At 39.9% G+C, this 26274-nt stretch overlaps 1 protein-coding gene and 1 pseudogene across 1 annotated transcript in view; both read right to left on the bottom strand.

Moving 5' to 3' along the window:
- Nucleotides 1–26195, bottom strand: part of L2HGDH (L-2-hydroxyglutarate dehydrogenase) — a 39891-nt gene extending 13696 nt beyond the window's left edge. The window contains exons 1-7 of the mRNA XM_044231534.1: nucleotides 26029–26195; nucleotides 20906–21021; nucleotides 20064–20215; nucleotides 16377–16508; nucleotides 8787–8949; nucleotides 7441–7475; nucleotides 339–506 (exon numbers count right to left, since the gene is read on the bottom strand). Of these exons, the coding sequence (XP_044087469.1) occupies nucleotides 339–506; nucleotides 7441–7475; nucleotides 8787–8949; nucleotides 16377–16508; nucleotides 20064–20215; nucleotides 20906–21021; nucleotides 26029–26168 (906 nt within the window). The 5' untranslated portion in view covers nucleotides 26169–26195. The remainder of the gene's footprint in view (nucleotides 1–338; nucleotides 507–7440; nucleotides 7476–8786; nucleotides 8950–16376; nucleotides 16509–20063; nucleotides 20216–20905; nucleotides 21022–26028) is intronic.
- On the bottom strand, nucleotides 7742–7872 carry LOC122894857 (annotated as a pseudogene).
- Nucleotides 26196–26274: the final 79 nt, after the last annotated feature.

Raw genomic sequence — 26274 nt, 5'->3', positions numbered from 1 at the left:
ATCAGCTGGGTATCTGGGCATGCTGTAAAGGAAAGTTCTCTCATGAGTGCTCCTTCCACCAGAGAGGGGGAAGAATTGGGTTCTTTCTTGATAGTCCCTCCCATAATACACTCTGCTTTCTAGACATGCACTTGTAGGCACTTAATTACAATTTTATAACCATGATTTCAGAATAAAGATTTAGGGATTTAATGACAAGAGAAATAGGTAAAATGCTTTTCCAAAAAGCACTTCAAGACAACCCTTAACTTCTGACCCAAGTATAAGTTTTTGTTTCATTCCCTTTTTGCCCACAACCATCTGGGGAAGGGTGAGGAGGCAGAAGCATCATTACCTACCGGATAAATATTTCCTTTTACAAGATAGCATTTTTCTGGCTTCAAGAGCAGGTAATCTCCCCGGAATGGTACAATTTGAGGATCAGGATTACAGCCACTCAACTCTGAAATACGGTCTGAGTAAAGTCCTGCACATGTCACAACATACTGACACTGAACTTCCTCTCCCTAGTGCAAAAAAAAATAAAGTAGGAAGTAGAGAAAATAGAAAAATAGAAAATAGAGTAGGAAGTAGAGAGGAGAATAGGTCAAGGGGGGAAAAGAGATGATAGGAAAGATAGGGTATAAAAATGGACTTTTTTTCTTTTTCTTTCTTTTAAAAGAGGGAATTAAGTACAAGTATCAGCAAAATAAGCTCTTCAGCATTTAGATAGCAGCTAGAAACTTATGGTACTAGCACGTAAGAAGATATCACCCTGAATTTTTTATTTAGAGGTAAAATCATTGAGCTTGTGAGGATACTTAAGTTAGACAAACACACACCCCTATTTTACTCAGACCTACCATGAAATGTAACTATTTGTTGTAAAAAGAAGCAAACTTCATTTAAATGGATGGCTCCCACCAATATGGCCTTGTTTGTATTTCAGATTTCTCATCTTATCTATGAGTAACTACCCTCTTACTCTCAGATTTCTTCACACTCAATAATCTTGCTCAATTCCAACCCACCAATGAATTTCTCTTTCCTGATCAATATATACTTTGTAAATTGAGGCTAGTTTTGAAATCTCATCCTTTAAATTCACATTACTGAGTACATACACTATAGTTAAGGAGATTACTAATCTTAGGCTGCTATAATTTCTCATAAATTTGATCTTGTGATCATCTGCATATTTTTTGCTCTACTCTGCCAGCATTAGCCAATTTGTCACCCTATTTCTTAAATGATTTCATTTAACCCCAATTCCCTACCACATTTTAATTCCCACCTCTTTAATTCTTAGAGAATAAACAATTAGCACCTCCTTGCTCTAGGTAATTTCTTGTCCCCAGACTTCTTTCTCAGAAAACCTGTTTCTGGAGTCTCAGAGTTACCTGTCTTGACAGTTTTTCCTTCCAGCACTTACTGATTCAGACTTATTCTATCTTTACATCACATTTTGCCTAGCTAGCTACAAAGGTAAGCCTCTTTTCAAGTTCTACAACTCACACTTCTGAAAAAGTCAAATGAAACTTTTTCATAGTGAATTCAAATTAGCTAGGCTAAACCATGACAGTTTTAGGACCCTTGAAGTCAAAAGCGATATATCAACAGAAACAAAAAAATGCTTTCTTTTAAATAGGTTAATATCTTTCCTGTTCATCTAGAGGTATACCGTAAGTACAAGAAATATTTTTATGTGATATAAATCTACTAGTTCCTACTTGAAAGGTCAGCAGTTCTTTTGTTCTTGGAACATAAAACGTAAATAAGACTTGTGATAAATGCAAAGATAAGAGAATTTGTAGAATGCAACAACCTACAAGTTCTCTTTTAAAAATCAGGGAACAGGGTGCCTGGGTGGCTCAGTTGGTTAAGCGACTGTCTTCAGCTCAGGGCATGATCCCAGAGTCCTGGGATCAAGTCCTGCATCAGGCTCTCTGCTCCATGGGGAGTCTGCTTCTCCCTCTGACCTTCTCCTTTCTCATGCTCTCTCTCCGTCTCTCTCTCATATAAAAAAAATAAAATCTTAAAAAAAGAAAAAAATCAGGGAACAGTTCCAAAGAAAGAAATGACTAAAAACTTTCATAGGTCCCTGAAATAATTTTATGCTAAACATGAAATAAGAGTTAAAATCAGTAATACTTTAATTTCACAACCCAAATCAAAATTTAGGTAAACACTGAATGATACATTTGTTCAAACAAAAATTTCTTTAAAAAAAATAAACTATGCATCTCTACAGCTATTTCAGAAGTGAAACAGACTTTTCACCCATATATAAAATATAAATCTTTAGTTAGCAAATCCTCCCCCCACCCCCGATTTATTTATTTATTTATTTAAGAAATCCAGGAGGTAGAGGGGCAGCGGGAAAGGGAAGAGGGAGAATCTTAAGCAGGCTCCATGCCCAGCACAGAGCCTATGCAGGGCTTGATCTCACAACCCTTAGATCATGACCTGAGCTAAAATCAAGAGTCGGACACTTAACCAACTAAGCCACCAAGGCACCCCCCAAAATTTATTCCTTTTTTTAAAAAATATTTATCTATTTGATAGAGAGAGAGAGAGAGATCACAAGTAGGCAGAGAGGCAGGCAGAGGGGAAGGGGGAAGCAGGCTCCCTTTCTGAGCAGAGAGCCTGATGTGGGGCTCGATCCCAGGACCCTGAGATCATAACCTGAGCCAAAGGCAGAGGCTTAATCCACTGAGCTATCCAGGCACCCCCCAAAATTTATTCTTAATTTAACCTCTTTTAACCTCTCACAGAAGCATAGACATTCAACTTAGTAAGTTGACTCAAATTTTTAATTATATAAAAAATGTTTGGGTGCCTGGGTGACTCAGTTAAGTGCCTGCCTTCTACTCAGGTCATGATCTCGGGGTCTTGGAATCAAGTCCCACATCGGGCTCCCTGGTCAGCAGGGAGTCTGCTTCTCCCCTTGCCTCCACTTCTTCCTGCTCATGATATCTCTCTCTATCTCTCTCTCTCTCAAGTAAATAAAATATTTTTAAAAATATATAAATTTAAAAATATTTAATTATATTTAACTATACTAAAGGTAAATGCCAAAGTAAAAGGCAACAGTTATAGTAACTATGAGTGAAATAAATATTCACTGCATATATTTCATCACATGATGCCATACTCTAGTGAAAATGGCCCTTCAATGAGGGCAGGAGCAAAAACACACTTTTAATCCTTCTTTGAATGGAGATCCTGGATGCTCTGTCAGTCACTTGGGCCACATGACCCAGCAGATCTGATGGTAATCAGGGTGTCTGTGGCAGACAGCAATGTTTTATGGAGACTTTGGTAGGTCCCATAGGCAAATCACAACACAGAATTTAGGGTTTTGGAAGAAAGTTATGCCATCCTCTGCAGATAACTGTCTTCCTTTTGAGAAAGTGCTTCTGGCTTTGACTCAACACTTGACCACAGATCACTAAGTTACCATGTGAACAATTCATTATTAATTGTATGTTGTCTGACTCACCAAGCCACAAAATTGGGTGTGTACAGCAGTACTCTGTCATCAAGGGGTAGCAGAATATACAAGATCAGGGATGTACAGGTCCTGCAGGCACACATAAGTTACAGAGGGGGGTGGCTCTAATTCCCATGACCCCTGTTCCTGCTAAATTACTTCCTCCTTCTCAAGTTGCCCATGTGGCCTTATGGGAAGTTCTCTATGATCAGCTGACCAAGGAAGGAAAAATCCAGGCCTAGTTTACAAATGTTTCTGCACAACATCCTGGCACTTGAAAGTGAACAGTTACAAACCAGAGCCCCACTCAGGAGTGACCTGAAGGACTGTGGTGCAGGGAAATCTTCCCAGTGGGCAGAACTTTGAACACCGTACCTGTTGTTTCTCTCAGGAAACCTGGATAGAAGTATGGATCTATACAGTTTCATGTGCAATAACTAATCCTATGGCTGGTTGTTTAGGAAATGGAGCTCTGGAAGAAAGGTATGCAAATGGACCTCTCCGAACAGGCTCAGAGAGTAAAGATACTGGAGTTCTATGTGAATCCTCACTGAGAGTAACCATGGCAGATGAAGATTTTGATCATCAGTAGACAAGATGACCTACTCGATGGATGGTAACTAGCCTCTTTCCCCAGGCACCCCCATCCTTCCTCAATAGCTTCATGAGCTAAACAGTCATAGCAATAAGGATGGAGGTGATGCATGCAGTCAGCAACACGGACTTACTCCCCAAGGCTGATCTGCCTATAGCCACTGCTCAATGTTCAATCCACCAACAGCAGAGATCGACAGAGCCACTGAGATGGTCCCCGGACCACTTCAATCAAAAAAAAAAAAAAAAAAAAAGCCAGCACTTAGTCCTCACTGAAATAGATACTTGTCCTGGATATAGATTGGTCTTCCCTGACTACAATGCTTCTGAGGAAACCATCTGTGAACCTACAGGATGACTTATTCACCATTATGGTATTTTGCCCAGAAGCATTACTTCTTCTAATCAGTGAGCTTATTTTACAACAAAAGAAGTATAACAGTGAGTTCTTTCTCGTGGAAATCACTGATCTGACCATTTTCTCCATCGTCCTTAACCTGCTAGGTGACAGAAAGCAGAATGGGTTTTTGAAGATTCAAAACAGAACTAGCTGGCTGGCAACACCTTGCAGGGCTCGGGCAATGTCTTCCAGGGTACTCTATGTGATTAATATACGGTGCTGCTTCACCAAGAGCCAGGATTCACAGGTTTGGAAATCAAGAGGTAGAAATAGGAGAAATGGGAATAGCTCCTTACTATTACAATAACCCACTAGTGAAATTTTTGTTTTCTGTCCCCAGAATTTTGAGCTCTGATGTTTAGAAATCTTGATTCCCAAGGGAGAAATGCTTCCATTAGAGAATAAAAAATGGTTCCATTAGCCTGTAAATTGATACTGCCAAACCTGACTGTTTTGGGTTCTTTGTGCCAGTGAATCAACAGGCAGAGAGGATTACTGTACTGAATGGGGAAACTGGAAATGAGTCTCAAGGAGAACTCGAGTTGCTACCATACAGAGAGCTTAGGGATGATGAAGAGAACTATGTCCTGAATATGTATCTCCTGGGGATATCTCTTAGCACTGATAGATATAAAAGTTAATGGAAACCATCACAACCCAAAATAGGCAGGGCTACTAATGACACAGGCACTTCAGAAGTGAAAGTTTGAGTTATCATTCCTGAGTGATCCTCACTATTAGGGACTGAATTGTGTCCACCTCCCCTAAGTGCATATGATGAAGTCCCTGCTCCTAAGGTGACTATATTTGGAGACAGAGTCTTGGGGGTAGTTAAGATTATATGAGGTCATCTAATCTGTCTGATAGGATTGGTGAGCTTATAAGAGTAAGATACTAGAGACTGCTCTCTCTGCAAATGTGCACACACAGAGAGGAGGCCAAGTGAAGACACAGCAAGAAGGCAATCATCTACAAGCCAATAAGAGAGATCTCACCAGAAACCAAACCGCCTTGATCTTAGACTTCTAGCCTCCAGAACTGTGAGAAAATAAATTTCTGCTCTCTAAGCCACCCAGTCTGTGTTTTATGGTAAACAAGAAGACTACCATTTCTCCATTATCTAACATGGGGCAGGCTTCTCAATCTCAGTGCCATTGACATTTGGGGCCAGATACCTCTTTGTTGTGGGGGCCTATCCCTCACATCCAGCATCCCTGGCCTCCACCCACTAAAAGACAGTAGCGTTGACACCCTCCATCAATTATGACAACCAAAAGTGTCTCCAGATATTGCTGAATATCTCCTGGGTGGCAAAATCACCTCCAGTTGAGAGTTACTGATCTAATACATTTAAGTAGTGGGTAACCTAACATCTCAGTATTAAAGTTAAAGGATCTCAAAGAGGGAATGTGACTCAGCTAAAAAGAAATGAACATTACCCAAAGATGGATTGAGTAGACTTTGTATCTGTTTTGGAGTTAGTGTGTTTTCAGTTCTATAAAAGATAGGTGCATCTTGTAGGTGGAATCATAATTTTACTACCCACTGTATTTGGCAGTTAAATGTGGTCATAAGGGGTGTAAATGGATGCCAAGTTGAAAAGGGATGGACTGTGGGTGTCAATCTGGTTAAGCTGGGAACAATAACTGATAGAATACCCTTCCTTGTAATGGTTCCAAGTTAAAGCTGACCAGAACGGGAATTGCATATGATTTGGCAGGCAGAAGTAAAGTCCCAGCCATTATTGTCTGAAAGTCATTTCAGTCCAATGTGGTGACAAAAACCCACTGCTAAGTGAATTATAGCTCCACATCTAACTCTGCTTCCCAACTATTGATACTACTGACTAAGTGCTGCCCTCTCCCACTACTTGGGTGAGAAGCAAGAGCTCCCCAGGATGCTTCATGAGCTTCCCATGTGCAATCCCACTTTAGTAGTTGGAAACTCTTGGCTTCACAGACTGGCTCGAGATGCCTCTGATCTACCAATTCCCTTTCTGAACCTGTGCTTCCCCAGGTCCCTTCACAATTACATAAGACCTACAACCCTCATTAATGACTCTACTCACATGACTGAACTCTGATCACTCGGAGAATATATAGCAAATGCAATGCTTTTATGCCATTCAATAGCTCTTGTTTTAGACTACACGCAGATAAAGGAAAACAGTTCATTTCCCTCTGAGCAATCTTCCCTCCACCAAAGTCCTCTAACTGGTAGAGAGTTAATAAGTTAATGCAGGTAAGTAGATGGAGCAATAAAATATTTATCAGTTTTGCCTTAAATACTCCAAGTGCTTATAATCCTATTCTTTGCTGGCATAATCACTTTGTGAAGACAACTCCCAAGTTGAAACCCATCTTAAAAAGCAAGCTTTTAAACCGCTCTCAAAAAATTTATCTTAGGGGCGCCTGGGTGGCTCAGTTGTTAAGTGTCTGCCTTTGCCTCAAGTCATGATCCCCGGGTCCTGGGACCTGGGATCGAGTCCCACATCGCACTCCCACCTCAGCGGGAAACCTGCTTCTCCCTCTCCCACTCCCTCTGCTTGTTTTCCCTCTCTCCCTGTCTCTCTCTCTGTCAAATAAATAAATAAAATCTTTAAAAAAAAAAAAGAATTTATCTCAGAATAACTTCTACATTCGACAAAATTCATCCAAGGACATAGAAGACAGCACTGTGATTAATTCAACTTTTAAGGGAAGAGAAGGGATGAAAGTAGATAAAATAGATGTAAGTAGTGGGACGCCTGGGTGGCGCAGTTGGTTGGACGACTGCCTTCGGCTCAGGGCGTGATCCTGGAGTCCCGGGATCGAGTCCCACATCAGGCTCCCAGCTCCATGGGGAGTCTGCTTCGCTCTCTGACCTTCTCCTCGCTCATGCTCTCTCTCACACTCTCTCTCTCTCAAATAAATAAATAAAAAATCTTTAAAAAAAAAAAAAATAGATGTAAGTAGTATTGTTTAAGAATCTTTACCTTTGGGTTCCTTATAACAATTGGATATTTCATCCCTGAAAAAAAAAATTGGTGAAAGATTTATTTTTAGTAAAAGAAGACCTACATTTTTGAAATATTATATTAGTAACAAATTTAAATCATTTTCTTCTTTTGTAACCATGAGTGCCTCCCACTTTTCATTCTAAAGCTTTTTATGAAGTAGTAAGATTAAACTACTTCATATTTGAAAATATATAAAACTCTGGCCTATTTTTAAACTTGTTTTAATTCATTTAATCTATGTTTATAGACCACTCCCCACCTCAGATTCAACATAGACAATCCCAGCTTTTCTCTGAACTGTAATCCTACAAACCAAGATGTAAAATAGATAGATCATCATTAATTAATTAGCAATAATCACACCTCAGATAAACCTCATTGGCTATAATACTGCCACTGTGCAACACTGATCATCAATTAGTATGTATTTTTGTAATGGGCTAATGAGTGCTTCTTGTGTAAGTGTTGTAAACTGAGTGTTTGCAGATTCTAGGATACAGAGAGAAGCAAGAATTATCACAATACAAAAAATTCCAATAATAAACTATTTATAAAATTCGTTCTCAATGAGGTACATGGGATCTCAAAGTCTTAAAAAGCATATAAACATCAGGTAAAGACTATGATCTGCTTAGATCACCATTTTGATTTTATGTTATCTACCTATGCCAATCTTAATTTTTTTTAAAGATTTTATTTATTTATTTGACAGAGAGAGATCACAAGTAGGCAGAGAGGCAGGCAGAGAGAGAGGAGGAAGCAGGCTCCCTGCTGAGCAGAGAGCCTGATGCGGGACTCGATCCCAGGACCCTGAGATCATGACCTGAGCCGAATGCAGCGGCTTAACCCACGAGCCACCCAGGCGCCCAACCAATCTTAATTATTTAACAATCTTGCTTATCATATCATATTTAGAAGGACACTAGGAGAATGATTCAAACAGCCCAAATCTCCTTAAAAACCAGTTAAGGGGGGCACCTGGGTGGCTCAGTGGGTTAAAGCCTCTGCCTTCGGTTCATGTCATGAACCACCAATACCACCAATACCACCCCAGACAAAAATAGTTGGTTTAGAAGTCAATACAAATGGGGCGCCCAGGTGGCTCGGTCAGTTGAGCATCTGCCTTGGGCTCAGGTCATGATCCCAGTGTCCTGGGATCAAGCCCCACATTGGTCTCCTTGCTCTGCAGAAAGTCTGCTTCTCCCTCTGCCTCCAGCACCCTCTGCTTGTGCTCTCTCTGTCAAATAAATAAATAGAATTTAAAAAAAAAAAAAGAAAGAAATCAATACAAGTATGCAAAAGAAAGGACAAGGATGGCTTACCATCTTTACTTCCTGAAGGACTTTCTTTAGCCATTTCAATATCTTTTACTTCAAAACTGGTCATGACAATGCCACCTGCTTCTTGGAAATCCTGGGCAAATGACAAAGCCACCTGCCGATAGTCCACAATGCCAGTGTATGGGCAATCAACAGCCATTAGACCCTGGGACAGGATTATGAAACAGTCAAGATCATACAATTAAAAATAATTGAGGATAGGTTGTTCAATAAATTTTATTTGGGACTGAATTTTTTTACTGTTAATTTTGATGGATAATATTCATTATCATTTCTTGGCAAAAATTCAGTGCCTAAATCTGATGCTGAATAATATGTCTAACAAATAAAAGAAATAAGACTAGGTAAATAAGAAATCTCTTGTACTCAGGAAATCATTCTCCTCTGTTGGGGAGTTAATTTTGCTGGGTTCTTCTAGCTGCTACAATGAGTTTTTCAGTTTTATTCATCCCTCAACATACCTGATTCTGATTCATATCTGATTCTGAGTCAAATTCCATATCACCAAATGATTGTTTTAAATGAACTCCACTGAGATTTTCCCAGTAGTATATCATATGTCATGCAACTCTGAGGACTCTGACTCAGAACAACTCAGGACTGAGTTGTTCTAGCTATTTACAATGTTTGCGGAGTGTTGATTTGATTTGCTGCAAACTCTATCTTCAGGACAAGAAATATTGAATGGAGATTTTATGTGGTTAATTCCAATTTTCTCTTCAAGTAATAGAGAAATTAATAGCCTGAGTTTTTTGTTGTCATTATGTTGTTGCTATTTGGTGGGCTTTTTGCTTTTGTCTTACCACTCAAGACATGCTCAAATTCTACAGATGAATGACCTATAATCATACTTACTTGATTTTTTGGAACAAATGTTGAATGTGCGTTGGCCTTTACCATTCTTAATAGAATTTCACATGCCAAGTATTGACTAGATTTTGGTGAGTCCTTGGAAACAGCATCATTTTCTGTTGCCTTATTATGTGTATGAGTATATCAGTTCTCCCAATCGGTTTTCCCTAAGAGGCTGGTAGCCTGGTTCCCAGAACTACTAATGCCCAGAAGCTGTGTGTGACTGGTAAATGCTGCCATCCTCTCGTCTGGCCGGCATGGGACTGGTATCATTGCAGTTGTACAATTCTATCTGATAGTATTATTTTAAATATCTCATTCTTGTATTCAACCCCACCCCTACTCCAATACATTTACCTGCTTAACCTCTAAAAGCTTTTGGCTTTGCCATCCATCCCTGATCACCAATTCCAAATGGCCAGATCACACTAGGGGTAAAGGCTCACAAAACAAGCAATAGCCTCTTGTCACAAATTGAAGGCAACATTTGGTAAATTTGATTTTTGCTTCCAGACTATGAGATCATTTGCCAAACACAGAAATCATTCCTTATGTCTTGATGTAATAGATACACATTAAGATTTTGAGATTGGATCTTATATTGCCTGACCACCTCCAAATCCACAAGTCAATGGTTATAATCCAACTTCAAACTGTAAATAGTATTTGGGGTACAATAACCTTGGAAACTAGCAGGTAATACCTAAAGCTTAGTCACAAAAACTTCTCACCTCACATAAACTACAAGACAAATAAGATAAAAGAAGGATAAAAACATGCTATAAAAGTGCTTCATATCAACAGTTTTTTGGAATCCCCGTAACTTCCTTATTCATCTTATTTTTCCTATTACCCAGCACAATGTCTGACACACAAAAGGCACTCAAACTTTTACTGAATGGTGAACTTCTAACGGCTGTCTTTAAACATACTAGATTGCTCTCCACTCTAGACCTTCCCTTTAAAGGTCTCCCTTCTTTCTTTCTCCTTCAAGTCTTGGTTTTGTCCCACCTCATGAGATGCTGGTGTGTCCCACGATATATATATGCTGGGGGAAGGTGGAGTGAGTCACTGTGGCTCAGCAATTCAACTCCCTGGCCCAGGATGGGGCTGGTAGACAGGCTGGGTGTCAGCCAGGAGGCTGTGGATGCATTCTACAGGTTAGCAGGTCAGAGCTTGAAATCTGAGGCTACTGCAGGTCAGGTGGCTAGAAATGAACTAGGCAAGCAGGACACAGAAAGTTGGGAGTTGAGTCAGGAGGCGAGAGGAACAGATGAACGTGTGATTGACTAACAGTGTTAAAGAAAAGGCAAAAAGATCACAAAAGCTAAGGTCAGAGCGCACAGTCAGGATTTGCCCAGAGAGAGCTGTCGAAAGCTATCCTCCAAAGACAAAGTTTACAAAAATTTCCAAGATGCTCCCCTTAGGGCTATTTAATCTTCTCCCTAAAGAGATCTGATCCAAAAAGCCCTTTAGAGCTGTCCTGAACTTTTTCTTTCCGGAGAGGCTGGACAAAACAGAAATGAACCTATACTATAGAAATTTTGCCCCCTACTCCTGGTCATAGCACTAGGGTTGAAGGACCAGGAAGAAATTCACTCAACAGACCTTTACGTAATAATCAGACTATTTTCCACTATACACTGCCACCACTAAATACATCTAGGCATAAATAATTATAATGTGGCATTATATAAAGTGCCAGATAATGTTAATGCAACATTATATAAAGTAGATCAGTTCTGCAGAGGCCTTGGAGAAAAGCAGATTGTACCCCCTTTATAAGTTACACTCCTTAATCATCTCTCAAGTGAAGGTTTACCTCAAGAAGCCTTTCCTAAACTCGTAGACTAAGCTAAAAGCTTTCCCTTATATTGATACAAAACAGATTATTAGCTCTATCAAAATACTTTTTACTATATTAGAATTTTATCTTCTGCTACTCTACTTTTCTTTAGGCTGATCACCATATCTTACTCATCTTCATACCTGTAGTACCTAATATAGTGTTTGGCACATAGTAAAGATGAAAATGTTGGCTGAACTGAACAGAAAAAATACCAGTTCTGAATCAGATCTTGGGGCAGGGACTCTTGGGAGCTATGTGACCTTGGGAAAGTAACTGAGTCACTTTCATTTATAAGACACATATAATCTGACTATGCACATATAGCTCATCTACTCATTGTGAGGCCTGTGAAGACCACATGGTCAGGCACACAGAACACCATCCGGACTCAAACTTACAATGCATAAAACGCTGCTCTGTTTTTTGTTGTTGTTGTTGTTGTTGTTTTTAAGATTTTATTTATTTATTTGACAGACAGAGATCACAAGTGGGCAGAGAAGCAGGCAGAGAGAGAGAAGGAAGCAGGCTCCCCGCTGGCAGAGAGCCCGATGTGGGGCTCGATCCCAGGACCCTGGGATCACGACCTGAACTGAAGACAGAGGCTTTAATCCACTGAACCACCCAGGCACCCCACTCTGTTTGTTTTTAACAGTCAAGAATGATATAAAGCCTGGGCTTCTCTTCCCATTTCTTCCTCTCTCTAAAGCCCCTCACAAAGTTCTACAACAGACAACGATTATTATTCCAGCTGGCTCTGGCCTCTGATTCAAGGCTCCCCTCTTTCCCATGTCCAGTCCAATTCCATCCTATGTACCAGAAGCTTAAGTTCCCTAAATTGGCACATTTTACATGACATTCTCCTGCCCAAATTCTTCAGTGGTTCCCTGCTGTTTAGACCGGGGGGCTGGCAATCTTTTCTGTAAAGGGCCAGCCACTACATATTTTTGTTTACATGGGACTTATGATCTCAAACTACTCAGTTTGGCTATGGTACAAAAACAACCATAGACAATACAAAAAATACATGTATTCCTATATTTTTGGGGCACTGAAATTTCAATTTCATATAATTTTCATGTGTCACAAAATACGATTCTTTTAATTTTCTTCAACCATTTAAAAATGTGAAAACTATCCTCAGTTTATAGGCCATAAAAAACAGGTGGAAGGCTGGATTTGGCCGACCGACCATACTGCCAACCCTGGCTTAGACCATGTAGCATTTGGTCAAAGCCTGAAAGAAACAGAAAGCCAAAATAAGATAGTCAATGAATGTGACTTGTTTTTACAAAATTAGTCATTCATTTACCATGTCAGAGAGACAAGAAATACTTGGAGAGAAGAATAGGGAATAGAAGGCCTAGTGTATCCCACAAGCAAAACACTTTGATTATTCTGAGACCCAAGGTAAGGAATGCTAGAACTGAAGATGCTATGACCTTTGGAAGAAGAACTCATTCAACATTATTTGGAATCATAGGTATTATGATTCCTCTTAGTAACTTTATACTAATAGCCTCTTAGTAACTTTATACTAATAAAGAAGACCTATATTTTGGGATGCCTGGGTGGCTTAGTCAGTTAAGCATCTGATAGTTCAGGTCGTGATCTCAGGGTCCTCGGATCGAGCCCTGCATCTATCCCCAAGTTGAGCCCTGCATCAGGCTCCATGCTCAGCAGGAAGACTGCCCCTTACCCTCTTCCTCTCCCTCTGCCCCTCCACCTGCTTGTGCTCTTAAGTAAATAAAATCTTAAAAAAAAAAAAAGAAAGAAGAGAAAAGAAAACCATATATTTTGACCTATATAACTAAAGATAATGTCAGGGGGGAAAAAACTTTATTTCTACTTTGTCTTTTTTGCAGAAAAGATTTGAGGCAGCTTCTAAAAACAAAGAACACAAAACAATATATACTAGCACTAAACATTGAGCCAGCTAAGTATATTAATTAGAAAGGAAAAAATAAAAGTTATTATTTGCAGACAACAAGACTACATAGAAAATCTCCCCCCCAAAATTATAGAAACTATTAGAATAAATATGTGAATCTAATATCCAAGATGGATGAAAGGTCAAAAATAAAATATATTTCCATATATTTGCAATGTACAAGTAGAAAATGAAATTTTCTAGTGTTTGCAATATACAAGTAGAAATATTTGCAACATAAAAGCATAAAATGAGACAAGTAGAAAGTGAATTTAAGTAACAATACCATTTATGGGAGTATCAAAAACCATCAAATACTTAGAAATGAATCTAAGAGGTATGAAAGACCCCTACACTGAAAATAATAACACATTTTTGTAATAAATTAAGAAGATATAGATAAATGGATGGATCTATTATGTTCATGGATTGGAAGATACAATATTGTGAAGATATAAATTGTCTCCAATGGACCTACAAATTCAATGCAATTTCAATCAAAATCACAAAAGTTTACCTTGTGGGGTTTAGCAAATTAATTCTTTTTTTTTTATTATTTTATTTATTTTTTGACAGACACAAGTAGGCAGAGAGAGAGGAGGAAGCAGGCTCCCTGCTGAGCAGAGAGCCTGATGCGGGGCTCGATCCCAGGACTCCAGGATCATGACCTGAGCTGAAGGCAGAGGCTTTAACCCAATGAGCCACCCAGGTGCCCCTAGCAAATTAATTCTAGAAGATATACAGAAATACAAAGATCTAAGAACAGCCAAGTAATGTTGAAGAAGAACAAAATTAAAGGAATTTCTCAACCAGATCATTAAACCTACTAAAAAGTTATGATAATCAAGACATTATGGTAGTGGTGAAAGAGGAGAGAACGGAACAGAATAGTCCAGACATGGAGCCCACACATACAGTCACCTGATACCACAAAGGTAACAGTGCAGTGCAGTGGGGAAACAATGGTGTTTTGACAAATGGTGCTGGGTCAATTGGGTATCCATACAGAAAAAAAAAATGTACCCTGACTTTTACCTTTATATAATTATAAGGCTTATAACTATACTTATATGCAACATATGGATGAATTTCATAACTAATACTGAATAAAATAAGTTCAGACACAAAATGAACACCTACTATACAATTCCACTTAATACAATTATAAAACCTATGATGTAAGAAGTCAGGACAGTGGTTACCCTTAGGGGAAAGGTAGTGACAGGAAGGGGTTTGAGAAGAATACTGGGAGGCTGGTAACATTATGCTGTTGATCCAGGTACTGGTCACACTTTATGAAAATTCATACATTTATGAGTCTTATCTTATGTTATGATTCAACAAAAAAAAGCCCAAAAAATCAAGGTAGATAGAAGATGAGAGTGGAAAGATATAATTAAATGAAGAGAGAAATACATAAAAATAAAAATATATGCTTAAGACCCTAGATATGTGGGAGGAGTGGAGACACAAGTGTGTCTCTGAGCTTCCTTGCAGCCATGGTAAATACAACAACACGATTGATTAAATAAGTCCATGTTCATAAGATAAAAACAAGTCAATTGTGCTCAGGAAGAACATAATTATTCTTAGAAGTGAGGTCTGAGAGAAATTTCTCCTGAGGGTTCTCGGAGACAGATGTTGGATAACACAGTGGACAACCTATGTCCTCAACCTCATCCTAACCTCATCCTCAACCCAACCTAACATCATCCAGTGTCACAATGACCTTCTCCATAGGCTAATGCCATAAAACCAAAGAACAATTCAGAGGGAGTAATCTGGGGTCAAAGAGTAGGATGGGGAGAGAAAAACACTGCAATGCAGGTGTGCCACTTGGGTAGTGTAGACATATAGGAATAAATGGTCTACATATTCTCCAAGGTATCACTCATAAATAGTGTTTTTATTTCCCATAAACCAAGCTTTTGATAAGCATTGCCTGGCAGTGAGTTCAAAGTCACATTCTCTAGGCCATGTACCTAGAGTCCACCTATTGTATATTGTCAGTAAAATGGGGTGGGGGCACCTGGGTGAAGCATCCAACTGTTGGTTTCAGCTCAGGTCATGATCTTAGGGTCATGAGGTAAGGCCTCACGTCGGGCCCCACACTGGGTGTGGAACTTGCTTAAGATTCTCTCTCTCTCCTTCCCCCTCCTCCCCAACTGCTCTAAAAAAGAAAGAAAGAAGTTTAAATAGTCATTAAGCCATTTTATTGTGGTGACTCTACATGATATTCTGCTTATACTGAATTTCTGAAGTTGGTATGTTAACACATACCTCTGCTTCTTCCCCCCCCAAAAATGATGGTGGTGAGTAACAGGAAATAATAGCCTTTCATTGGAATAGTTAGTGGAACTGGGGTAGGACTGATAGCCTCTGAAAGACTATCAAAGAAAGTCAATATGCTGAGTAACTATTAAATTATTATTCATGTTTCTTTCATAAATAAAAGAACTGTTCTCCCGATAGCATGTTCTAAGCAAGATATTCTACAAACTACCCTTCACACTCATGGATAACGTAGCCACCCTTCTCAAAATTTTTCAGTGCTTCCTCATGCCTACTAACTTCAAAGTTATTAGCGGGAATATTAAGTCCTTTACACAAGCCTAATCCTGTTTTACCAGGCTTATCTATTATCTCTCCCTACACACCCTGGGAATCAACCATACCTCACCATTCAACGCTTTCCCAACATACCATATGGTCTCAGACCTCCTCTTGTGTCTGCTTCTGTTCTTCAGATTTGGTATTTTCTCACGGGGAAAGAAGAAATCAGGTGTTCAGAATTTGCAGCAATGCCCCCTTGTGGCTGTTACCTCACTGTCCCAGAAGAGTGATTCCTTCTTTTAAGTTCACCTTCAGTTTCCATGTCACACGACTCAGCCCTAAATGAAAATGTCTTTGTGACGTGAATGTGGGGTTTTAGTGAATCACTTACCCTACAATATGGCTCCTTCTTCTTTATATCCTCCTGTTGGATTAGCCTCAGGCCCTGCACACCATTCTGTAGGCCTCTCTCATATAGGGCCTGAAGTCTGGGGATTTCTTCTTGTTCAACAGCTACTATAAGCTTAAAAACAAAAACAAAAACAAAAAAACCAGTTAAGAATATGGAGAGTTAAACATATAATTAATTATAAAAGATAAAGTCATTAAAAAATCATAAATTATCTTGATTCAAATTTGTTTGATTTTTGTCTACTTCTCCCTTTTTTCATGACCTCAATTTCCACCTCCATAGGTAAAAGTTGTCTTAAGAAAACTACATTAAAACAATTTTCCCTAGGCGCCTGGGTGGCTCAGTGGGTTAAGCTGCTGCCTTTGGCTCAGGTCATGATCTCGGGGTCCTGGGATCGAGTCCCGCATTGGGCTCTCTGCTCAGCAGGGAGCCTGCTTCTCTCTCTCTCTCTCTCTCTCTCTCTCTCTCTCTCTCTGCCTGCCTCTCTGTCTACTTGTGATCTCTCTCTGTCAAATAAATAAATAAAAATCTTTTAAAAAAAAAAAAAACAATTTTTCCTTAAAAAAAGTAAAAAATTAGGGGCACCTGGGTGGCTCAGTGGGTTAAAGCCTCTGCTTTGGCTCAGATCATGATCCCAGGGTCCTGGGATCGAGCCCCACATAGGACTCTCTGTTCAGCAGGAAGCCTGCTTCCCCCTCTCTCTGCCTACCTCTCTGCCTACTTGTGATCTCTGTCTGTCAAATAAATAAACAAAATCTTAAAAAAAAAAAAAAGTAAAAAAGTAAAAAAAAAAAAAAAAACAAATTTTCCTTAAAAGTGAGATGTAACCTTAATTTCCACTTCTCCCGTCACAGTTACTACATGAATCTTGGCCACAGCAACTATTATCAACATCACTCCCTCAATTCTAAAGGGTAGAGTAGTTCAGGTAGCATAGTCTTTACAATTAAACAAAAACAAAAACAAACAAACAAAAAAGAATGGCCTTCTTGGGAGTGCCTGGGTGGCTCAGTGGGTTAAAGCCTCTGCCTTCAGCTCAGGTCATGATCTCAAGGTCATGGGATCCAGCCCCACTTCAGGCTCTCTGCTCAGTGGGAAGCCTGCTTCCTTCTCTCTCTCTGCCTGCCCCTCTGCCTACTTGTGATCTCTGTCAAATACATAAATAAAATCTTTAAAAAAAAAAAAAAAAAGAATGGCCTTCTTATTTCTACAAGAGTATATAAAATACCAATTTATCAGAAAACTGGTAATTTAGTATAATGGGATATCACTAACAGAAAACTATCCATTTTATTTCCTGGAATAAAGTATATTATAAAATATTTACTAATGCATTCTACTGCAGAAGAAAAAAAAAAGTAAATCAATCAACTTTACTCAGGAATTTTTTCTATTTATTTCTGGGCAAACTATCTGAGGTAGTTTCTTCCTTAGCAGCTACTGGCAAAGAAAGGCACAGAAGCATATTCACAGGTACATTAGAATTCACAAATTGTTACTTCATAGCAAGAAGTCACCAGAATTTTATAAGATAATACTTTTATTTATTTTTTATTTTTTAAAGATTTTATTTATTTATTTGACAGAGAGAGAGATCACAAGCAGGCGGAGAGTCAGGCAGAGAGAGAGAGAGAGAAGCAGGCTCCCGCCAAGCAAAAAGCCCGATGCGGGGCTCGATCCCAGGACACTGAGATCATGACCCAAGCCAAAGGCAGAGGCTTAATCCACTGAGCCACCCAGGCGCCCCTATAAGATAATACTTTTAATCAAGGGGTAAATGTTATTTAAATCAACAAATAATTAACCTTAAAAACAGAAGTGAAATCAAGGGACACTATCAAGAAAGTGAAAAGACAACACAAGGAATGGGTTAAAATATTCATAAATCACATAGCTGATATTGCCTAATATCCAGAATATGTAAAAAGAACCCTTATAATTCAATATAAAAAGTGTAAATACAATTTTGTATCTTGTTTTTTTTCACTTAACACTATGTTGGGACCGTTACTCCACATTATTTAAAAAATCATAACACCTTTAATAGCAACAACAAACTTTTATTCTTAAAAGCTACATGAAGAATGGGGCACCTGGGTGCCTCAGTGGGTTAAAGCCTTTGCCTTTAGCTTGGGTCATGATCTCAGGGTACTGAGATGGAGCCCTGCATTGGGCTCTCCGCTCAGCAGGGAGCCTGCTTCCTCCCCTCTCTCTCCCTGCCTGCCTCTCTGCCTGCATGTGATCTCTGTCTGTCAAATAAATAAATAAGATCTTAAAAACAAAACAAAACAAAAACTACATGAAGAAGACTTACAAGGAAATACGAATAACTATATAGCAACAAATTAGATAATCTATATGAAATGGCAGGGCACCTGAGTGGCTCAGTGGGTTAAAGCCTCTGCCTTCAGCTCAGGTCATGATCCCAGGGTCCTGGGATCAAGCCCCACATTGGGCTCTCTGCTCAGCAGGGAGCCTGCTTCCTCCTCTCTCTCAGCCTGCCTCTCTGCCTACTTGTGATCTCTGTCTGTCAAATAAATAAATAAAATCTTAAAAAAAGAAAAAACACAACAAAACTATAAGCAACAAAAAAGTGATAAATGAACTTCATAAAAATTACAAGTTTCTGTGCTTTAAAATACATTATCAAGAAAGCAAAAAAGAAAATCCATAGGAAAAAATATTTAGCATTATTTAATTACTTCAGCTCAGGTTATGATCCCGGAGTTCTGGGATCGAGTTCCGCATCGGGCTCCCAGCTCCACGGGGAGTCTGCTTCTCTCTCTGACCTTCTCCTCGCTCATGCTCTCTCTCTGTCTCTCTCTCAATAAAAAAAAATAAATAAATAAAAATAATAATAATAATAAAATACTGCAGAACTTTAAAAAAACAGTTTGGCAGTTCTTCAAAATGTTAAAATGGGAGTTACCAAATGACCTAGGAATTTCATTTCTAGGTATGTACCTGAGAGAAATGAAAACATAAGCCCACACAAAAACTTGTACATAAATGTCCATAGCTGCATGATTCATAATAGTCAAATGTGGAAACAATCCAAATGTCTGTCAACTGATAAAGAGGTAAACAAAATGTGGTATACCTACACAATGGACTATAAAAAGGAACAAAATACTGATTCATGCCGGAAAATGAATGAACCTTGAGAACATTATGCTAAGCAGAAGAAGTCAGTCACAAAAGACAAGATATTGTAGGATTCTATTTATAGGAAATATCTAAAACGGGCAAATCCACAGAAAGTGAAACTATATTTGTGGTTGCCAGCAGCTGGAAGAAGGTAGAAATAGGAAGTGAGAGGTACTGGGAATAACTGTTAATAAGCACAGGGCTTCTTTATGAGGTCATGAATATGTTCTAAAATTAGACAGTGGTGATAATTGCACAATTCTTTGAATATACTAAAAATCAAATTGAACACTTTAATAAAAGGATGAATTAGACGGTATATAAGTTATATGTCAATAAGCCTGTTACTTTTTTAAAAAATAACATGGAGTTAGTCATACCACCTTTTCTAGTTATTTCCTAATATTAGATTTTGAAAATTGCAAAAAGAGAGAAGAGCCATTTTTTTTTTTTAACTCAACAATAAACATCACTAAGAAAACGCTAGTTGTAAGTCAGGGCCCTAGTAAAATGCCTTACCTTGCCACATTGCTTGTAGGAAATTCCCTTTTGGTTACAATACTCATAGATGAGGGCTGCACCTTGTACACACAATTTAGCTTTCAGAGATTCAGGTTTATAATAAATTCCACTATGTATGACACCACTGTTATGTCCAGTCTGGTGAACAGCTACCGGACAAGAGAAACAGGGTAAGAGAAACTACACAATGCATACAAAACCTGCAAACAGCAGGAACAAACATAGATGAAGCTATTAGAGACCACATTATTGAACATTCGGAGTTTGTTCTCACAGGCAGGGCATGGTAATTTCCTCTAGTAGCCATCCCTGGTGTCCATGCCATATCCTCCCAGCCCAACTTTGACTTCAATTACAATTCTGGTGCACAAACCCACCTCTCTCCACCAGCAAACCACTCCAAGGGCCCCCATCACTCTAGGCATTCGGCATGCTCATTCCTAACAGGTAGAGGGGTGAGGGGAGAGAGGACTATGCCTCAACATCCCTAGGGGTAATCCTCAGCCAGTAGAAACACTAGCTGATGAATAAATGAGCACAATACTTGGAAATGTTCATGTAGCTCCTCAGAGGTCCCAGAGGAATCAAGCTCACAACAGCAACCTTGATAACGTACCCTCCTGTGGCTTTTCCTCCTTCACAGTTTACTCTCCACACCCCCTCAGTCCTGCCTCCTAAACAGCCTCTCAAATAAATCACCTATGCTCAAGTTTTAGTCCCAGGCTCTGCTTTATGGAGAACCCTAATTAGGATACTAACATCAACATTCTACATGAAAGATGCAAGACTGAAAAAATGAGCAGATTAAGCCCAAAGAGCCACAACAATATCATACATACCTAAATCTTTCTCCTTTTCCAGAACACCAATGGAAAGTGCTGGATGTCGCAGGATGAGTGCTCTGGCAGAGGCAAGGCCCACAATTCCACCACCGATAATGACTACATCAAATGAGCTTTAAGAGAAAGTCACCTTTAAAGTAATGCATGTTTATAGTAGATCTTATAAAACTTCATGTGCATAATTTTCATCATCAGTGAACAATTAAACTATGAATTTGTAATCATGAAAATCAAATATTTCTTGGGCCTTATGCTATTGGCTTCTTAACAGAAAAAGCCTTTAAGAATTAGAGGCATTGGGGCACCTGGGTGGCTCAGTTGGCTAAGCCACTGCCTTCACGACTCAGGTCATGATCCCAGAGTCCTAGCATCCATTACTCTGTTAGGCATCAAACTCTGCTCTACCATTTACTCATTTGAAATTCAAGTGCAGGGGCACCTGGGTGGCTCAGTCTGTTAAGCATCTGACTCTTGGTTTCAGCTCAGGTTGTGATCTCAGGGTCCAGGGATTGAGCCCTGTGCTTAGCAGGGAGTCAGCTTGAGGATTCTCTCTCCTTCCCTATCTTGTACTCCTCCCGCTGCTTGTGAGTGCAGGCTTTCTAACAAAATCTTTAAAAGAAAAAAATTAGGAAGGGCATGTATAGTCTATCTAATTCAGTAATGAGGAGCAGAAACATCTACCTTTAGCACCTACCTCATGGGCCCAAAAATCTAGTCTGACAGGAATAGGGCCAATCTTGCCTTTTCTACACCCCACCTATTTCAGCTCTTCCTAAATTAAATTATTTTGATGCAAATCCTAAACATTATCTGTAAATATTTTTTTTAAGATTTTATTTATTTATTTGACACAGAGAGAGCAAGAGATCACAAGCAGGCAGAGAGAGAGGGGGAAGCAGACTCCCTGCTGAGCAGAGAGCCCGATGCGGGGCTCGATCCCAGGACCCTGAGATCATGACCCAAGCCGAAGGCAGAGGCTTAACCCTCTGAGCCACCCAGGCGCCCCATCTGTAAATATTTTAATATGTTGTTTCTAAAAGGCCTCTATAAAACATGCCCACGATACCATCATTCTGATTTTTTTTATTATTTTTGTTTTCTGTTGTTCTTGTCTTTTAATTTTAACTGGCTCCATGCTCAAAGTGGATCTTGAACTCATGACTCTGACATTAAGAATCACATGCTCTACCAGCTGAGCCAGCGAGGAACCACCAGTATTCTAATTTTTAAAAATTTACAATAAACATTTTATATCATCAAATATTGACCATAAAACTTTTAGGAGAAAACCTTTGGGACCTGGCACTAAGTGAAGTAGAAGACACCAAAAACATGATCCATATAAAAAAATTTGAGGGGCGCCTGGGTGGCTCAGTGAGTTAAGCCGCTGCCTTCGGCTTAGGTCATGATCTCAGGGTCCTGGGATCGAGTCCCACATCGGACTCTCTGCTCGGCAGGGAGCCTGCTTCCTCCTCTCTCTCTGCCTGCCTCTCTGCCTACTTGTGGTCTCTCTCTGTCAAATAAATAAATAAAATCTTTTAAAAAAAAATTTGATAAACTGCACTTCATCAAAATTAAAAATTTTGTTCTGCAAAAGATCTTGTTAAGAGGATAAGAAGACAACTAACCAATGGGGAGAAAATACTTGCAAACCACATATCTGACAAAGGATTCACATCTAGAATAACAAAGAACTCTCATATAAACCATTTAGTTAACACAGAGGACACTGGGAGATGGAGAGGAGAGGGAGTTGGGAGAAATCAGAGGGGCAGACAAACCATGAGAGACTGTGGACTCTGAGAAATATACTGAGGTTTTTGGAGGGGGGTGGGTGGGGGGTTGGTTGAGCCTGGTGGTGGATATTAAGGAGGGCACATATTGCATGGAGTACTGGGTGTGCTGCATAAACAATGAATTTTGGAACACTGAAAAAAATAAAAATTTTTAAAAATGAACAAAACATTTCATCAAAGAGGAAAGATATATAGATGGCAAACAAGCACATCAAAAGATGTGCACTACCATCAGTCATGAGGGAAAGGTGAATTAAAACTAGAGTGAGATATCCCTACCCACCTATTAGAATGGCTAAAACTTAAAAAAAAAAAAAAAAATGGTAGCCCCAAATGCTGGTGAGAATGAGGAGGAACTGAATCACTCACACACCTCTGGGAGGAATGTAAAATAGTACAGCCACCCTGGAAAGAGAGTATAGCAGTTTCTTAAAAAACTAAACTAAACTAAAAAACTAAACATAGTTTTTATAAACATATAAAAAACTAAACAATGTGTAACACACTCCACTCCAGTCAGATAATTGCTATCGGCCTTGAAGGCTTGAAGGTGGCACAACTTCCTTTGTTCTCTTGTCACTTGTACATAGGAAAAACAGCTCTTTGGGCTTATATCTTACCCAATCTGGGCCACATCATTGGTCTCCCACTCTTCCTCAGGCCATTCTTTGGATTGCTGAAGATATTAAAGGATATAATGGTCTCTTTTTAAGTCCCAAATATGGACTCTACTCATCTCAAGTCTTTCTGTAAGGGAAATTCTAATATTCAGAACCTGAAACCCAGGTGCATGACTTCATGTTTTATACTTCCTTGGGAAGTGCTGGTGTACTTTTCTTTTATAAATCAATACTCAATATTTCACAATTGATAATCCTTTTATGGCTCCTCATTAAAAAACATGTCTACAGGGGCGCTTGGGTGGCTCAGTCGGTTAGGTATATGACTTCGGCTCAGGTCATGATCCCTGGATCCTGGGATGGAGCCCTGCGCTGGGCTCCCTGCTCAGCAGAGTCTACTTCTCCTTCTGCACTTCCCCCCCCTTGTGCTCTCTCAAATAAATAAATAAATAATATGTTTAAAAATAAATAAAATAAAAACCATCCCCACAATGAAAAAAAATCAAGCATGTACTAATTAAACATGTCTTAGCAACTACTTGGGCATTTATCTCAGAAAAATAAAAACCTATGTTCATATAAAAACCTGTACGTAAATGTTCACAGCAGCTTTAATAATTATAGTCCAAAATTATAAATAGTCCAGATATCCTTCAACTGGTAAATGGTCAAACTGTATTACATCCGTACCATGGAACACTACTCAACAGTGAAAAGGAACCCACTTTCATTATAGGGAACACCTTGGATGAATCTCAAAGACATCATGCTGTGTGGAAAAAAGCCAATCTCAAAAGGTTATATACTGTGTGACTCCACTTATAGAACATTCTCAAAATGACAAAATTTTAGAGCTAGAGAATAGATTAGTGATTGCCAAGTTAGGAAGAGTGGAGAAGACGGGATGTGAATATAAAGGGACTGGTAGGGGTGCCTGGGTGGCTCAATGGGTTAAAGCCTCTGCCTTAGGCTCAGGGTCCTGGGTCCTGGGACCCAGCCCCACATTGGGCTCTCTGCTCAGAGGGGAGCCTGCTTCCTCCTCTCTCTCTCTCTCTCTGCCTGCCTCTCTGCCTACTTGTGATCTCTGTCTGTCAAATAAATAAATAAAATCTTTGAAAATAAATAAATAAATAAAGGGACTGGTAACACAAGTGATGTCTCTGTGGTAATGAAACATTTCTGTATTTTATGGTGGCAGTTACACAAATTAACACGATTAAATTGAATAGAAACATACAAATGAATGCATATAAAAGCTGATGAAATCTGAACAAGGTCTGTGGATTGTGCCAATCTCAGTTTCCTAGTTTTGATACTATACTGTAGTTAGGTAAGATGCTATCATTGGGGGTAAATTGGCTGAAGGGTATACAAACACTGGTTTGGGGTTTGCTTCTTGTGGGGTTTTTTTTGCAACTTCCCATGGACCTATAATTATTTCAAAATAAAAAGTATAAACAAAACCTTCACTAACCCTACTTTTCCTCCCTTAAGAAAAGCAATCCCAAAATAATTGTCTACGCTGGCCCACAATGACTCACAAATCCTATCCCACTCTAACCTCCCTCCAGACCACTAACACACAGCAGCCAGTCAACTTTTGAAACCTCAACATTTAATCACTCCCTCTTCTTAAAAATCCTTTGAAAGTCTCCCAATGCTCTTAGAATAAACTTCCATGTGGGTAAAATAAAATAAAAAACCCTGCTGTGATGTAGCCTCTCTCCAGGGTCATTCCACACCATCTCTGTTCCACGAAGAACAGTCCCACTCATCTTACCCACCTTCTAGTTCTGGAAAAAGCCAAGAGCTTTCCAGCTTTAAAGCCTTAGCATAAGCCACGCCCTCTCCAGAAAGCAGAGAAAGACGGTGTTGTTTTCTTTTTTAATTAAATTGATTTACTTATTTTCAGCATAACAGTATTCATTATTTTTTCACCACACCCAGGGCTCCATGCAATCCGTGCCCTCTATAATACCCACCACCTAGTTCCCCAACCTCCCACCGCTCCCCCCCTCGCCACTTCAAACCCCTGATTGTTTTTCAGAGTCCATAGTCTCTCATGGTTCATCTCCCCTTCCAATTTACCCCAACTCCCTTCTCCTATCTCCCCATGTCCTCCATGCTATTTGTTAATGCTCCACAAACAAGACGGTGGTTTTTAATGTGACCTCCAAACTTCAAATCACAGGACACTCACTTGTGCAAGGTTTGATTAGCAACTGAGCTGCTTCTCACAGGGGTAACTCTATGGGGTGTTTGCCAGGAACCGAACCATTTAAGAACTGGTCCCGGTCTTCCGAGCAACACCAGGGATGCCAGCAAATAAACAGTTTATTTGATTGCTTCGTGTGGTGGGTCCTTTAAGCCTCAAAACGACCACCTACGGGCAAGACTAGGATCCTACTCACCACTGAGCCTTTAAGGAGCTACAGTAACCCACCCAAGGACTGAATAGGAAGTGGAGGGGAGCTATTCAAAACCAGAACTGCTCTAGACCTCTCTACTCATCGCCGCCTTGCTCCGCATCCGGCACGCAACACAACGAGTGAATCCTACAAGGGAACGCCTGGGATCCACAGGATCTTGACCTTCTCTCAAGCCCGGCACAGGGAAGTAGAGCAGGGGCACAGGTCCAGGAAGAGGCACCTCGGAAAGAATCAGTAGTAGCACAAGCGACGAGGGCAGGCCAGCGGCTACTCACCGGGTGCTGGCTCTACGGCCACCTTGGCACAGTGGCCAGGGTCTCCCCGGCGCCGGCCGGCACGCCGCAGCGAAGCCCCCGGAGAGACCCCCGCGGACCCGGCCGCAGGCACCGCTCAGGTAACGCAGCACCAGCACCATCGCCTGCGTCCCCTCCCTCAGCCTCCAGCTCTGCCCACTGCAGCCCGACGCTCCGCAGCTCCCCGCGCTGTCTAGCCCCGCCCCCCACTCAGGGGCCAATGAGGCG

Source organism: Neovison vison, chromosome 13, assembly GCF_020171115.1.
Source record: "Neovison vison isolate M4711 chromosome 13, ASM_NN_V1, whole genome shotgun sequence".
NCBI lineage: Eukaryota > Metazoa > Chordata > Mammalia > Carnivora > Mustelidae > Neogale > Neogale vison.
The sequence above is the reverse complement of the archived record's forward strand: the minus strand, read 5'-3'. Positions and strand labels throughout refer to the sequence as shown.